Source organism: Silurus aristotelis (assembly GCF_946808225.1).
Source record: "Silurus aristotelis genome assembly, chromosome: 14".
NCBI classification, from domain to species: Eukaryota; Metazoa; Chordata; class Actinopteri; order Siluriformes; family Siluridae; genus Silurus; species Silurus aristotelis.
The window spans coordinates 2,887,420-2,903,857 of NC_139587.1; the positions used below are offsets into that span (position 1 = coordinate 2,887,420).

Here is a 16,438-nt window from a genome sequence, read left to right on the forward strand (position 1 = left end):
TTAGATGGTTCTCCAGCTGTACTCGTGTCCTGTTATAGTATATAAACGTTTTGAACATAAAGGCCACAAAAATGTGTATGAATGTACTGCTGATTTTTAGGCAAATGTCCACACAGCAGAAAACAACTCGTGCAGCGTCTTTCCTTAAGAGTGGAAGTTATTGATACAGATGTTGGAACTCTGAAATAATAAATGTGTTCTCAAAGGCCCTTTGGGACTAATATATGGTTCACCTCATTTTTTGGTGTCTTTCATGTTTCGGTTTAATCCATCTTTAATATTAAACTGGACTGCCTGTTATGTAGTAATGCCGGATGGTTGTACTGGACCCAATAACTGTCCCTACTAGTAGTTGGCTGATAAACTGCTCCAGCACAATGAGCTCAACTACATAATTGCTCATATTCTTTTTTGTCAGCCAGCACCATTGGAAGGCATCATGGTGTTATTGAATTATTGCAAATGTGTGGCCGAGCTTGTGGAATGTCAGAGTAGCTCCAACTCACTTCACAATTTGTGTCATAAATCATTCGAGCAGATTACAACAAGAACAGGCAACAAAGGATTTCACAAAAATAATAAAATTTTTAATATGGTAGATAGTAAACTTCAGCAAAATAAAAATAAGAACATAACTAATTAATACATGAAGAACAAATCAAATTAGAAATATGGTCTATGTAGCGTGTAACACTTCAGAATAAACACAATCTTCAGGTTTGTCTCTCTTTCTTGTCCCTCGTTTGGTGTTGTTCTTGTTATAATGTATAGCAGCGTAATTCAGCTCCACTGAAACACCACCCTGTGGGCATGAACATTGAAATATTTATATTGAAGCACAGTGAAACATAAGAGAGCAATTAAGCGAGTTGTTCATAGAGCATGTAGAAATATATAGTATTTACCTGACCAGTTGTTCTCTAATTAACAGAGTCTGTTTGACATCTCACTGAACAGGAAACACAAATATGAATGAATGAATGAATAAATAAATAAATAAATAAATAAATAAATAAATAAATAAATAAATAAAATAATGTATTTATTTATATAATATTTTCCCATCACTCCATGAAGTTACATGAAAATCTCCATGTTCATTCCTCCTCACTTTACTAACACCCTTGTAGCTGAATTAGCAAAAACTGCACTCTAAAATCTAGTGGAACATCTTCCCAGGAGACTAAAGGTTATTGTACTTTGTTGGACTGTAAATAATCTACATAATTATAAGACGTAGACAAGGAATAACAATTTTCATACAGACTCACCTCTGGATTTTTCGCCGTTCCCCATTTTACAGAGAAGAAAAGCTTGAGTGAAGATCACAATCGAACAAACCACCACCACTACTTTGAGGTAGATCACTTCAGGACCTAAACAACCACTGATCACATTAACAATTCAAAATAACTCAGATCATGTTCAGATTTTCTTTTTACCAACCAATTTGGGAAAGATTCTCCAGATGTACTCGTGTCCCGTTCCCGAAAATGATCTTCCCACACAGGACCACAGCGCAGTAGTAAGTTCCAGTATCGTTGAGGCTGAAGATGTTCTTGGACAAGTTGTACACACAGGTGTGTGTAGAAGATTCACACTGAAGGCTGCTGTTGTGATGAGTGTAAATGATTTGAGGATGGGATTGTGATGGAGCAGCTCTGAACCAGAGCACTTGGAGTTCTGCTGCTCTGCTCTCAGAGAGAACCGAACACTGCAGAGTCACTGATGCTCCTGCAGGAACCGAGTCTGATACACTGCTCTGGAACACTGAGACTTTTACATCTTCATCTCCTGCTCAGGGGAATATAGACAGATTTACTGACTGTGCTAAATGAAACGTTTATGTTTACAAAGTGAAATAACAAAGTACAATAAGAATCCTGGGTACAGAATTGCTTTTATTTTTGTCAAAATAATTGTGCTATCAGCACTTTTATTCAAGTGCCTGTCCCATGACCAAAAATACAATGTTGGAAAAAAGAACATATATTCTAATATAACCTAATATTCTTTATTCTTCTTTATTGTTGGTAGATTTTGGTTTAGATTTTTTTATCATAATTTTTTTTTTTTTGACCAAAGAACAATGTGAAATGTCCAAACCTACTTCTTCTACAGTGCTATACTTGTTTTCAGTGCTGTTTATAGAGAACCTCTTAGCGAAGTGGAAATGGACATTTACTTTTTTTAATCTAAATCTGTATTTATATCTGTAAATCTATATATTAAATCTATAATCATATCTGGTTATATCTGGATGTTAACCCTTGTTAAAATCAATATAAAAAAAACACAAAATCATTGCCGATTTCAGAAATGAAGCAATACAGAAGACAATAAGTTTGACAATTTTCAATTAAGAATATCCTTTTCTGGGTTGCTACAAATGGAAAATGTATAATGTTCTCTATTGCGCGCATAAAAAACTAACTTTCGGATCAAACACTTTAATTCAAACACTTAAACTCAATCTGCTATTAATGTTGTTATATTTTATGTGTAATAATCATGTTATACAATATTATTACCATTTCAGTGTTGAGCAAAGTAAAACATTTAGACTTTCTTCAGTGTAAAACATTTACAGTTTTAATGATACTGATGATCTTAATTTATATTTAATTCTGAATAACTCTAAAGTTGTCTACTGTTATATATTCAATCAATACAATATTTTTTTAATAGATTTTTTATACAGCCATAAACTGCTTTAATTTTTATATTACATTGTAGTTTATTCACGATTAGTACCAAAGACGGTATAAATGATACAGAAGACAATTAAATAAAAAAAAACTAGATTTTTTTAAACATTACTTTCGATACAGACTTACAGATTCAGTTAAATACACAGTGTTCAGTGTGTTTGCATGTGTAGTGTACAAATAAAGTGATGGAATTATTTACCTGTTACAGTCAAGAATGTTCCATTGGATAATGTTAAATCTTGCAGGTAAATATTTCCACAGTAGTAAAGTCTTCCATGATCTTTATTTATAAGTAGAATAATCAAAGAAACGCCGTTAGCAGTCGTCTCCATTGTGAATCCTGATGAATTGAAAATGGGGAAAATTTTGACCTCATAGTTTCTTTTTTCTCCCACTTTTTCTGGCATTTCTCCAAATGTTTGTTTGTACCAAACCACATTTTCGGCCCTAGGAATGTGTTTAAACGGGCAGTTAAGAGTAACATGCTCTCCAGACTTGACTGAGAGAAACGATAGAAATTAAGGTCTGGAGAAATCCATAACTTGCGCTGAAGCTAGAAAATGTACAAAAAGAAAAGGTTAAAGCAATAATGAAAGAAATACTAGAAAAAATAATAGGCATTTTATATATTATAGTTAAACTTACTTATTATGTTCAGAGAAAAGAGAAAAATCCACAGTTGTGGCATCTTTAGAGCTGAAACAACACTCAGATGGAGCTGCTGAAAAGTGGGCAGATGATGACAGCAGCAAGAGTTTTGTTCTCAAGACTGCAATCTGATTGGCTGCTCAAAGTCATGAGCTGAATTTCCTTTTCAGCTACGTTTCTTTTTTTGAGCCAGTGTTTCGTTCACCAGATGGGAAATAAAGAGCAACAAAAAATCTATAAAACCTGTACAGATCTTATTTTCCCTATAAAAGCCATTTACTGTTACTGCGATGTGTAGTGTCAGATATAAATACATACATAATATATATGCAACAAAAAAATAACACACAGCACCCACAATTCTTGACATCGAAAACATTTATATCATCTAATTTTTAATCTAAACCAAAATATGATGTATAATTTTTTTTTTTCTTTCTTCATCCATTTTTACAACATACACACTGCCAATTTAATGCCATTCACTCATATACATTATAAACATTTTACTGTATTACACCACATACTCACTGTCTCTGAACACAAGTAGTAGCTTAGTAGTTAAGGCATTGGATGATGGATCGGACGTTTATGAGTTCAAATCCAAGCCACACCAAACTACCATTCCTGGGCCCCTAAGAAAGGCCCTTAATCCTGTAACTACTCAGTTTTATCAATGAGATAAATGTAAGTTGCTCTGGATCTATCTATCTATCTATCTATCTATCTATCTATCTATCTGTCTATCTATCTATCTATCTGTCTGTCTGTCTGTCTGTCGGTCTGTCTCTCTGTCTGTCTCTCTGTCTCTCTATCTGTCTGTCTGCTACAAAAAAAAAAGTTAATTGTAGGTAAATTTATTGTTTCATCTGTCTCTGGTTTGCTGAATCTGAATCTAATCACAGCTGGAACAGCAGTATTTTTATTTATTTTTAATTCCAGTTGCTTCATTGTTAATAAAACTAATAAATGTGTTGCTGTAATAGTACACATTGTGTTGAAAGTTTCTTCAGAAATAAGACATGTATGTGTGCAAAAATAATTTTATTTTTTTATATATATATATTTATTTATTTATTGCTTTAAAATCCAGGAAATATCTTTACTATTCTTACTATTAAAAGGTCCCAACTGTAAATTGTTCCTGGTGACATCTAGAAAACATTGTGGTTTGCACCCATATAAAAACTGAAATGTGGAAAATCCTGTGGTGTGGAAACTTATGGAATCTCTTGCACTGTTTTTTGCAAATATACAAATCATTTTCTGTTACACAAAAAGTTTGACTAAAAATTTGACTAAATCACTCACTAGACCAAATGTTTGTGGATGGTAAATACTGCCGATCACTGAAACAGAGAACGCGCTGTAGTAAAACTGTGCATAATCCTTCCAACTTCCTTCTTCTGGCTCCACCTTCCATGCACAAACCTTCACAAAGCCACGCTCAACCTTCTACATACATGTACATTTTATGGTCTCATGCCACAATTATGTATTTATTAAATAACAAATTGTTCAATAATCTTTGACCCTTAATGTTTAGAGTATATAAATGTTTTGAACATAAAGGCCGCAAAAATGTGTTTGAATGTACTGCTGATTTTTAGGCAAATGTCCACACAGCTGAACTCATGCAGCATCTTTCCTTAAGAGTGGAAGTTATTGATACAGCAAATAGATATTAACCTTTTAACCTTTGGCACAGATGTTGGAACTCTGAAATAATAAATGTGTTCTCAAAGACCCTTTGGGACTAATATATGGGTCACCTAATTTTTTGGTGTCTTTCATGTTTCGGTTTAATCCATCTTTAATATTAAACTGGACTGCCAAATGTGTGGCTGAGCTTGTGGAATGTCAGAGTAGCTCCAACTCACTGCACAATCACCCATTTCAAGTCTAAATACAGGTCTTCACCAGAGGGAAGTGGCAGCAGATCACATTCCCTGTGTCTGAACCCTACTTTTATATATAAATATTGGCAATCTAAAGACTGAAAAATTGTGTGCAAAATTAGTGTTGATTTGTGTCATAAATAATTCGAGCAGATTACAACAAGAACAGGCAACAAAGGATTTCACAAAAATAATTCAATTTTTTAATTGGTAGATATTGAAATAAAAGTAGAAAAATAACTAATTAATACATGAATAACAAATTAGAAATATGGTCTATGTAGCGTGTAACACTTCAGAATAAACACAATCTTCAGGTTTGTCTCTCTTTCTTGTCCCTCGTTTGGTGTTGTTCTTGTTATAATGTATAGCAGCGTAATTCAGCTCCACTGAAACACCACCCTGTGGGCATGAACATTGAAATATTTATATTGAAGCACAGTGAAACATAAGAGAGCAATTAAGCGAGTTGTTCATAGAGCATGTAGAAATATATAGTATTTACCTGACCAGTTGTTCTCTCATTAACAGAGTCTGTTTGACATCTCACTGAACAGGAAACACAAATATGAATGAATGAATGAATAAATAAATAAATAAATAAATAAATAAATAAATAAATAAATAAATATATAAATTAAAATTTTCATACAGCCTCACCTCTGGTTTGTTCACCGTTCCTCATTTTACAGAGAAGAAAAGCTTGAGTGAAGATCACAATCAAACAAACCACCACCACTACTGTGAGGTAGATCACTTCAGGACCTAAACAACCACTTATCAGATTAACAATTCAAAATAACTCATATCATATTCAGATTTTTTTTTTTTTAACCAAATTGTGAAAGATTCTCCAGTTGTACTCGTGTCCCGTTCCCGAAAATGATCTTCCCACACAGGACCACAGCGCAGTAGTAAGTTCCAGTATCATTGAGGCTGAAGATGTTCTTGGACAAGTTGTACACACAGGTGTGTGTAGAAGATTCGCTCTCACACTGAAGGCTGCTGTTGTGATGAGTGTAAATGATTTGAGGATGGGATTGTGATGGAGCAGCTCTGAACCAGAGCACTTGGAGTTCTGCTGCTCTGCTCTCAGAGAGAACCGAACACTGCAGAGTCACTGATGTTCCTGCAGGAACCGAGTCTGATACACTGCTCTGGAATACTAAAACCTTTTTATCTTCATCACCTGCTTATGGGAATATAGACAGTTTAAATTTATATGATAAATGAATCATTCACTATAATGTTCGTAAACTCAAAATGACAGAATCCCAGCTAACAAAAAACTCTGCCCTTTTTGGTACAATGCACATCCAGGCAAATGTATTATTGATAATGCTGACGCTCCTAAAATTCCATAAAATAGACATTAATTTGAAGCGATAAAATAAAAAGGAATTAATATTTTATAAGATCCTCCATTACAAACCTGCATCTATTTTGGATGCTGATTGACAAATTTTATTTCTTTTTTTATTGCAATTATTTATTCATAACTTTTTCAAGGAATCATAAATATAATTCACAAAGTAATTTTTATGAACCAGATCACTCTTAACTGAGCATCTCATGCAGTGTAATTAATTAGAGTAGTGTTTTCAATCTTGAACACACTGAAGCTCATAGATCATCTACAGTGACAGACATTAACATTTCTAGATAGCTTTAATCAAGTTATTTTAAAGCACTTACAAATAACATTTAATAACAAAAATACATTGTTTTTTCATCAGGTAGTTTTTATTTAGTTATTTACCTTTTACAGTCAAGAACTTTCCATTGGATAATGCAGCCTCGTATGTGGAAATTTCTTCACAGTAGTAGAGTCCTCCATGATCTTTATTTATAAGTGGAATAATCAAAAAATTTTTGTTTTCAGTCGTCTCCATTGTAAATCCTGATGTGTTGAAACTGGAGTAAATTTTTAACGTCTTATACACTAATTTTTCACCCACTTTTTTGAGGCATTTCTCCAAATATTTGCTTGTACCAGACCACACTTCTAGGCCTGTTAATGTCTTTCAAAGGGCAGTTAAGAGTAACATGTTCTCCAGACTTCACTGAGCGAAATAAAATAAAGGATGGACTGGGAAAATCCACAACGTGCGCCGAAGCTAGAAAATGAAATATAAATTCAAGGAATAATAATCAAAATAATCAGAAATCTCACAAGCATTGATGACAGCTAACACATAAATGAAATGAAACTTACTTATTGTGTTCAGAGTTAAGAGAAAAATGCACAGTTGTGCCATCTTCAGATGTGAAGTAACACTCTGGTGGAGCTCCTGAAAAGTGGGCAGATGATGACAGCACCAACAGTTTTATTTCCAAAGACTTTCATCTGATTGGCTGCTTAAAAGTCATGAGCTAAATTTCCTTTTCAGCTATGTTTCCATTTCTCAGACACAGTTTGGTTCACCAGCAGTCTGTGGTGTAACAGAGCATTAAAAACAATACACACTGTACAGAATTAGTTTGGAGTTTCTCCTAAATGTTCAGTACTGTTACATAGGTGTGTGGATATTAGTTAGAAATATTAATAAAAGAACAATTTGAAGAATTGACAGAGATTAACATTTATTTTTACAAAACATAACAGAACACTTGCAATGTTTGATGTAGCAAATATCTAAATTTACATCTTTTTTTTTTAAGACCTGAACATAAAATGTGGCCTTTTTCATAGCAAAACTTTTTCATAGCAGTTTTTCCTGTACAAGGAAATATCAAAAATAAGTGCAACATTAAGCTGCAGTTCCAATCATGGAATCCCATCCTGCTGTCCCTACTGTTAATTGGCTGATAAACTACTTCAGCACAATGAACTACATTGGCCTCAGGCTCCTCTGCCAGCCCGCACCTTTGGCAGGCATCATGGAGTTATTGAGTTATTGCAAATGGGTGGCCGAGCTTGTGGATTGTTAACAAGTGGAACATCTGATAATGCTGGTGGGAGTAGGGCCAACTCACTGCACACTCGCCCATTTCAAGCCTAAATACTCCAGCAGGTCTTCTTCAGAAAGGAGTGGAATGAGGTGCTGCTTCTGCTCCATCTGCAGTTTAGTGAGGGCATGTTGCTGGGTTTGGTGGATGCTGACGAGGGTCTCCGATAGTTTATCCAGTGGTGAAGACTCCATAACAGTGAATCTTACTCTGTTTGAAGTGTGGAAACCTTGGTGGTTCAGGAAAAGCGAAATTGGAGGCAGGTGGCAGGTTCTCAAAGACAAAGAATTTTATTTTTCCATGTTTACATTTGAAAAAATCATAAATAAAAACACACACTCGCATTTATATTTCTCTGGATCCATCCATCCATCCATCTCTCTTTTTCTCTCTCTCTCTCTCTCTTTCTCTCTCTCTCACACATGCCCCCCCCCCCTTATCCCTTCTACCAATCACTGAAACAGAAAGCACTCTTTAGTATAATTCTGCACAGGTGTATGATCTGTACCACTCACTTCCTCTTACTCTTACCTCCATTCACAAACCAGCACTAGACCACGCCCACATTTCTACATATAGATTGTATGGCCTTATGCATATATTTTAGCTGAATACACAATTAATCATAAAGTAGTTTAATTAGCAAATAACAAATTGTTCACTCATTTGAACAATTTATCTATCTATCTTGTCTTTCTTTTCGGCTTCTCCCGTTAGGGGTCGCCACAGCGGATCCTCCGCACGTTTGATTTGGCACATGTTTTACGCTGGATGCCCTTCCTAACACAACCCTCCCCAATTTATCCGGGCTTGGGACCGGCACTAAGAGTGGCTGGGGATGGTTCCCTGACCGGGAATCGAACCTGGGTCGCAGCAGTGGGAGCGCTGCATCTTAACCACTAGACCACCAGGGGACCTATCTATCTATCTATCTATCTATCTATCTATCTATCTATCTATCTATCTATCTATCTAGCTATCTAGCTATCTAGCTATCTATCTATCTATCTATCTATCTATCTATCTATCTAAATATATATATGTATATTGAATATAAAGCCACAGACATGTGTGTAAATGTAGTGTTGATTTGTGTCATACATCATCAGAGCAGTTAACCACAAGAACAGAAAATGAAAGTTCCCACAGTTAGAAATGTACTTCTCTTTTTATAGATTAAAGATTCAAATCTAATATCTATCAAATGAGAGATAAGAGATCTTTCGCATGACACTGGAGGAAATGTGTAATAAACATAACTACTGTAAAAAAAACAATTAAAACAAAACTAATTTAAATAAATGAGAAAAAAAACATTAGAAATATGATCTAAGTTGCATGTGACACTTCAGAATAAACACAATCTCCAGGTTTTTCTTTTTTTTCTCATCACTCTTTTGGTGTTCTTCTTATTAAAATGTAAAGCAGCGTAATTCAGCTCCACTGAATCACCACCCTCTGGGGATCAATATACAGATGTTTGTATTAGATCACAGCTGTCTGAATCATAACAGGGACATTTAGCAGTAAGTTTATAAGAGCATGTAGAAACAATTTAAGTTTATTTACCTGATCAGGTGTTTTCTTTATAACAGAGACTTTCTGAGGTTTTACTGTAAAAAGAGAGGGGGGGGGGGGGGGGTGAAACACCTACTGTACTCTCTTATTGTTTTTGACAGATTCATGTTGCTTTGAAATATATGCAACAAACTATTGGAAGAAAGTTCTGTTGACAGATAAATAAGTAATTTTTTGTCTCTAACAGTAGAACTTGTGTAAGAAGATGTGATCAGGCTTCTTTACCCCCACAGTCAAACATGGAGGTGGAAGTTTAATGGTTTGTGATTGTTTACTGCAGGGAAAGTGGGAACCTTTTTCCAGGTGAAAAATATTCCTGATCAAACATGGAAACCATTCCATAATTCAACACCATTCGAAGTTTTCAATTAAAATAAAGTGTAACCCCTGAACATTTATATATATTTATTTATATATTTATTTGTATATACAGGTATTGCAGTTCTATGTGACAGACTCACCTCTGAATTGTTCACAGACTCTCATTTTACAGATTATAAAAGTTTGGGTGATGATTACAATCACACACACGGCCACCACTGTGAGGTAGATCACTTGAGGACCTGAATGAATTAACAATTTTAAAATAACGTACTAAAGAGATAAATCACAAGTATGTTTTAACCTAAAAAATATTCATGTTTGTTTTACCAACCAAATTGTGAAAGATTCTCCAGTTGTACCCGTGTCCCGTTCCCGAAAATGATCTTCCCACACAGGACCACAGCGCAGTAGTAAGTACCAGTATCATTGAGGCTGAAGATGTTCTTTGACAAGTTGTACACACAGGTGTGTGTAGAAGATTCGCTCTCACACTGAAGGCTGCTGTTGTGATGAGTGTAAATGAGTTGAGGATGGGATTGTGATGGAGCAGCTCTGAACCAGAGCACTTGGAGTTCTGCTGCTCTGCTCTCAGAGAGAACCGAACAAGTCACTGATGCTCCTGCAGGAACCGAGTCTGATACACTGCTCTGGAACACTGAGACTTTTACATCTTCATCTCCTGCTCAGAGGAAAATAGACAGTGTAAATTTATATGATAAATTAAACAATATTTATTATGTTCTTAATCTACAATGACAGAACAAAATTTTTAATCCTGGCTACAGGATGGTTTTATTATAAAATCTCTTTGTGGCATCAGTCGTTTTATTCAACTGCTTATTCAAGCTCCAATTTGAACCCATTTTTTTCTAATGCTAATAAATCAATTTTTTTTTTTTTTTTTTTTTTTTTTTTTTAAAGGTTCACTTTGAAGTGAAAAAATGAATAAAACAAATGTAATTTTTTTTTACTGCATTTCAGAGTTACATGAGATACATGAACCTTTATATATATATTATATATATTATAATCAAAGCCAGAAATAAAACAATTAAACAACAATTATTTAATAAAAAAATAAAATTTCTGAAAAATATAAACATATTATAATAATTAAATATGGACAATTTAATGTGCTTACATATACTCACCTTGTCACCAAAATGTCCTACATGTGCTGTCCCTCTAATAAACTCATTTCTAATCTTGTCCATCCTTGTCACTCCCAACGAAAACCTCAACATCTTCAGCTCTGCTACCTCCAGCTCCACCTCCTGTCTTTTACTCAATGCCACTGTCTCTAATCCATACAACATCGCAGGTCTCACCACAGTCCTATAAACTTTCCCTTTCATTCTTGCAGATACTCTTCTATCACAAATCACTCCTGTCACTCTTCTCCACCCACTCCACCCTGCCTGCACTCTTTTCTTTACTTCCCTAACACACTCTCCATTACTTTGCACTGTTGACCCCGGGTACCTGAACTCCTCCACCTTCTCCACCTCTTTTCCCTGCAACCGCATCACTCCACTGCCCTCCCTCTCATTCACACACATGTACTCTGTCTTACTCCTACTGACTTTCATTCCCCTTCTCTCCAGCGCATATCTCCACCTCTCCAGGCTCTTCTCAACCTGCTCTCTACTCTCACCACAAATCACAATATCATCTGCAAACATCATAGTCCAGGGAGACTCCTGTCTGACCTCGTCCGTCAACCTGTCCATCACCACTGCAAACAGGAAAGGGCTCAGGGCCGATCCTTGATGCAGTCCAACCTTCACCCTGAACCAGTCTGTCGTACCTACTGCACACTTTACTGCCGTCACACTGTCCTCATACATGTCCTGCACCACCCTCACATACTTCTCTGACACACCTGACTTCCTCATACAATACCACAACTCCTCTCTCGGCACCCTGTCGTACGCTTTCTCTAAATCCACAAATACACAATGCAGCTCCTTCTGTCCTTCTCTATACTTCTCCATCAACATCCTTAAAGCAAATAAGGCATCTGTGGTGCTCTTCCTCGGCATGAAACCATACTGTTGCTCACAGATGGTCACCTCTTCTCTCAACCTGGCTTCCACTACTCTTTCCTATAACTTCATGGTGTGACTGATCAACTTAATTCCCCTGTAGTTACTGCAGGTCTGCACATCTCCCTTATGCTTAAAGATCGGTACCAGCACACTCCTTCTCTATTCCTCAGGCATCCTCTCCCCTTCCAGAATCCTGTTAAACAATCTGGTTAAAAACTCCACTGCCATCTCTCCTAAACATCTCCACGCTTCTACCGGTATGTCATCTGGTCCAACCGACTTTCCATTCTTCATCCTCTTAATCGCTGCTCTCACTTCCTCCTTACTAATCCTATCTACATCCTGCTTCACCAACTCCACATCCTCCAACCTTCTCTCTCTCTGATTTTCCTCATTCATCAGCTGCTCAAAATACTCCCTCCATCTTCTCAACACACTCTCCTCACTAGTCAACACATTTCCCTCTCCATCCTTTATTGCTCTAACTTGCAGTACATCCTTCCCAGCTCGGTCCCTCTGCTTGGCCAATCGGTATAAATCCTTTTCTCCTTCCTTAGTGTCCAACCTCTTATACAGTTCCTCATATGCCTTTTCCTTGGCTTTCGCCACATCCCTTTTAACCTGCTGCCGCATCTCCTTGTACTCCTGCCTACTTTTCTCATCACTCTGTCGATCCCACTTCTGTTTTGCCAATCTCTTTCCCCTAATGCTCTCCTGCACTTCCTCATTCCACCACCATGTCTCCTTGTCTTGCTTTCTATTTCCAGATGTCACACCAAGTACTTTTCTAGCTGCCTCCCTCATCACTCCTGCAGTAGTTGCCCAATCATCCGGCACCTCTTCACCACCACCGAGCCCCTGTCTGACCTCTTCCCTGAACCTCACACTACACTCTTCCTCCTTCAGTTTCCACCATCTTATTCTTCTTTCAAACCTTACTTTCCTCCTCTTCTTCTTCGCCTCCAAAACCATCCTACAGACCACCATCCGATGCTGTCTAGCTACACTGTCCCCCGCCAACACCTTACAGTCTCCAATCTCCTTCAGGTTGCATCTCCTACACAGAAGATAATCCACCTGTGTGCACCTTCCTCCACTCTTATACGTCACCCTATGATCCTCCTTCTTCTTAAAATACGTGTTCACCACTGCCATTTCCATCCTTTTAGCAAAATCTACCACCATCTGCCCTTCCACATTCCTCTCCTTAAAACCATACCTGCCCATCACCTCCTCATCACCTCTGTTCCCTTCACCTACATGCCCATTAAAGTCTGCCCCAATCACCAATCGTACTTTCCTAGGTACACCATCTACCACTTCATCTAATTCACTCCAGAATCTTTCTTTCTCCTCCATCTCACAGCCAACTTGTGGAGCATAGGCACTGATGACATTTATTATCATCCCTTCAACTTCCACCTTCACGATCATCACCCTATCAGAAACTCTCTTCACCTCCACTACACTCTTACTGTACGCTTCCTTCAGAATCACCCCTACACCATTTCTCTTCCCATCCACACCATGATAAAACAGTTTAAACCCACCTCCAATGTTCCTGGCCTTACTCCCTTTCCACTTGGTCTCCTGAACACACAACACATCTACCTTTCTCCTCTCCATCATATCAGCTATCTCTCTCCCTTTACCCGTCATAGTACCAACATTTAAAGTACCAACCCGAACCTCTACTCTCCTACACTGCTCCTTTTCCTGCCGTCTCTGTAGACGCCTTCCTCCTCTCCTTCTCCTCCTTCGGCCAACAGTAGCCCAATTTCCACCGGTACCCTGTCGGCTAACGATACCTGTGGCGGTCGTTGTTAACCCGGGCCTCGACCGATCCGGTATGAAATTCTCATTTGTGATCCGCATATTTGATTTGGCACATGTTTTACGCTGGATGCCCTTCCTAACGCAACCCTCCCCATTTACCCGGGCTTGGGACCGGCACTAAGAGTACACTGGCTTGTGCCCCCCTAATGGCTGGGTTACTGATGATCTGTTGAGTAAAGCCCTTAAACCTATACAATGTTCCAGCATGATTATATTCACATGCACAAATCCATTTCCATGAAGACATGGTGTGTAAATTGTGCAGTGGAAAACCTGAGTGTCCTGCACCGAGCAGTGATCTCCTCAACCCCACTGAACACTTCTTGTCCTCATCCAACATCCAACCAGTGTCTTACCAGTTGCAGAAGAGGGTGTCATTATTATTAGAGCAAATGTAGGACCAGCTGGACATGTTCTCGATCAGGATTTAAAAATTGGGTGTGATGGATCGAAAAAAAAAACTTTATTCCTTACCAAATTGTACTCGAGTTCCGTTCCCAAAAATGATCTTCCCACACAGGACCACAGCGCAGTAGTAAGTACCAGTATCATTGAGGCTGAAGATGTTCTTGGACAAGTTGTACACACAGGTGTGTGTAGAAGATTCACACTGAAGGCTGCTGTTGTGATGAGTGTAAATGATTTGAGGATGGGATTGTGATGGAGCAGCTCTGAACCAGAGCACTTGGAGTTCTTCTGCTCTGCTCTCAGAGAGAACCGAACACTGCAGAGTCACTGATGCTCCTGCAGGAACCGAGTCTGACACACTGCTCTGGAACACTGTGACACTTAAATCTGGTTTACCTGTACAGTGTGATATAAAGTGACCAGAACCTGCTGTCAAATATATATATATATATATAACTGTAGTGTATATAATGTGCTAATTTAAATATGCAAATTTCTCAAAATTTTTGACCATAAGAAGATTCCTCTATTGTTTAAATAAAATAGACTTTCAAAGAAATCTTACGTTTCACTGATAAAAATGTTCCTTTTTCAAATTCTATTGAAAACTTTCTCAGTCCACAGCAATACATGGCTTCATCTGACGGTTCCACGTGCGCAATTTTCAAATGGCAGCCCAGATTTTCTTTCTCGACGCTGAATCTTGGTGACTTGAAGTCCTCTTCGAAAAAAGGATCGCTTTGAATTGAGACCACTACACAAGGCTCATGTCCGACTTTTTGCTTGTACCAAACGACGGATTCGCTGCTGTCCTCTCGCTGTTTAAAGCAGTGCAGAGTCACGTCACCACCAACATCAACAGAGATCATTGAGTTCGGTTGAATGATGTCATTTATCTGTGCAGAATCTAAGCAAAATTTTTACAGAGTTAATATAATATTAATTCAATGAAGCAAATTTTTTATCTTTTGTAATTCAGGTATAATTTTGTTATTAACATGAATTGAATATATGCATGCTGAAAGCCTATTGCTTAATGACCTGAAATGCCAGTGTATCAGCTAGAAGGTGTGGAAGGTGTGTTTGTGTGATTGCAAAGAAATGTCTGTTGTTTAGTTTTTTTCTGGAAAAACAGAAAATATGTTTAATAGCATCTCTGTTATTAGGGGAAAAACTTTTTATGTCTGGTGTTAAAAACAATTCGATTTTTTTTTTGATAAATTCAGATAAATTTTCAACTGAATTTAGATTTTTTTAGGTACATTTGAAGTCATTATTTTATTTATTAATTAAAATTTAGTTTTCCTTCAAAATGGTTTCCAACCAAATACAACCCTGTAAAATATTTAATGAAGATTCCAAAACATAATGAAGCATCTCTTACCAATTTTATTAAGGAGCATCATTGTAATCCACATCAGCATCACCATCTCCAGCCTGAGGTGTGTGTGCAGCATGTCACCTCTCAATACACTGAAAAGTGGATGAACTGAGCACATCTCAGCTTGCACCCAGAATTGCTGAAAGTCTGACATCGTACACTTTGGGTTGCTTTTTTTTTTTGCTTGTTTTTTCACAATATACACAATGTAGAGGTAATCAGCAGATACCATCTTTGGCTCCTCCTCTCATATTTGAATATTTTTTTAACAGGAAATTTCTTTAAAAATGATATTAAAATGATGTCATTTGTGTGTTTTAAATCAGTGCACCTCATAAAATAACTTAATAAAATCAAGTTTAATAATAATTGTAGTGATTAAATTCACTCAAAATTCAAAATTATAGAAAATATTGAATATATTATATTTAATTTTGCTGCAATTTTTAAGGTTTAAAAGATTGAGGAGGAAATCAATGTAAATCAGAGAAATTAGTCTGTTTATTTGTTGTATTTATTAATTTATTAAATCATAGATCACTTCATTAAATAAACTGGTTAATCAATGAATAATATAGAAAAAATATATAAAGTTACTTTATGCTAACTGTCAATATGGTCCATAACATGACATTTTTATTAACATTTATTTAAAAC

At 36.8% G+C, this 16,438-nt stretch overlaps 1 protein-coding gene, 2 long non-coding RNA genes and 2 pseudogenes across 5 annotated transcripts in view; all 5 read right to left on the reverse strand.

Annotated features, from left to right (window-relative positions):
- LOC310736363 (uncharacterized protein) overlaps nt 1-15,898 on the reverse strand; it is a 46,513-nt gene extending 30,615 nt beyond the window's left edge. Inside the window, exons 1-3 of the mRNA XM_083559837.1 lie at nt 15,785-15,898; nt 14,966-15,307; nt 14,467-14,796 (exon numbers count right to left, since the gene is read on the reverse strand). Of these exons, the coding sequence (XP_083415963.1) occupies nt 14,467-14,796; nt 14,966-15,307; nt 15,785-15,857 (745 nt within the window). The 5' untranslated portion in view covers nt 15,858-15,898. The remainder of the gene's footprint in view (nt 1-14,466; nt 14,797-14,965; nt 15,308-15,784) is intronic.
- Nucleotides 680-1,370, reverse strand: LOC310736400. The gene is made up of 3 exons (XR_014536543.1): nt 1,272-1,370; nt 906-949; nt 680-802 (listed from the first exon to the last, which is right to left on the reverse strand). It is a non-coding gene; the product is annotated as an uncharacterized lncRNA (long non-coding RNA).
- On the reverse strand, nt 1,439-3,250 carry LOC310737418 (annotated as a pseudogene). Its single transcript, XR_014538194.1, has 2 exons — nt 2,911-3,250; nt 1,439-1,794 (listed from the first exon to the last, which is right to left on the reverse strand). The product of XR_014538194.1 is annotated as an uncharacterized misc_RNA (transcript).
- On the reverse strand, nt 5,484-7,539 carry LOC310736362 (annotated as a pseudogene). Its single transcript, XR_014538195.1, has 6 exons — nt 7,473-7,539; nt 7,017-7,374; nt 6,093-6,446; nt 5,918-6,022; nt 5,763-5,806; nt 5,484-5,659 (listed from the first exon to the last, which is right to left on the reverse strand). The product of XR_014538195.1 is annotated as an uncharacterized misc_RNA (transcript).
- Nucleotides 9,297-10,701, reverse strand: LOC310736393. The gene is made up of 4 exons (XR_014536536.1): nt 10,440-10,701; nt 10,246-10,347; nt 9,776-9,819; nt 9,297-9,662 (listed from the first exon to the last, which is right to left on the reverse strand). It is a non-coding gene; the product is annotated as an uncharacterized lncRNA (long non-coding RNA).
- Nucleotides 15,899-16,438: the final 540 nt, after the last annotated feature.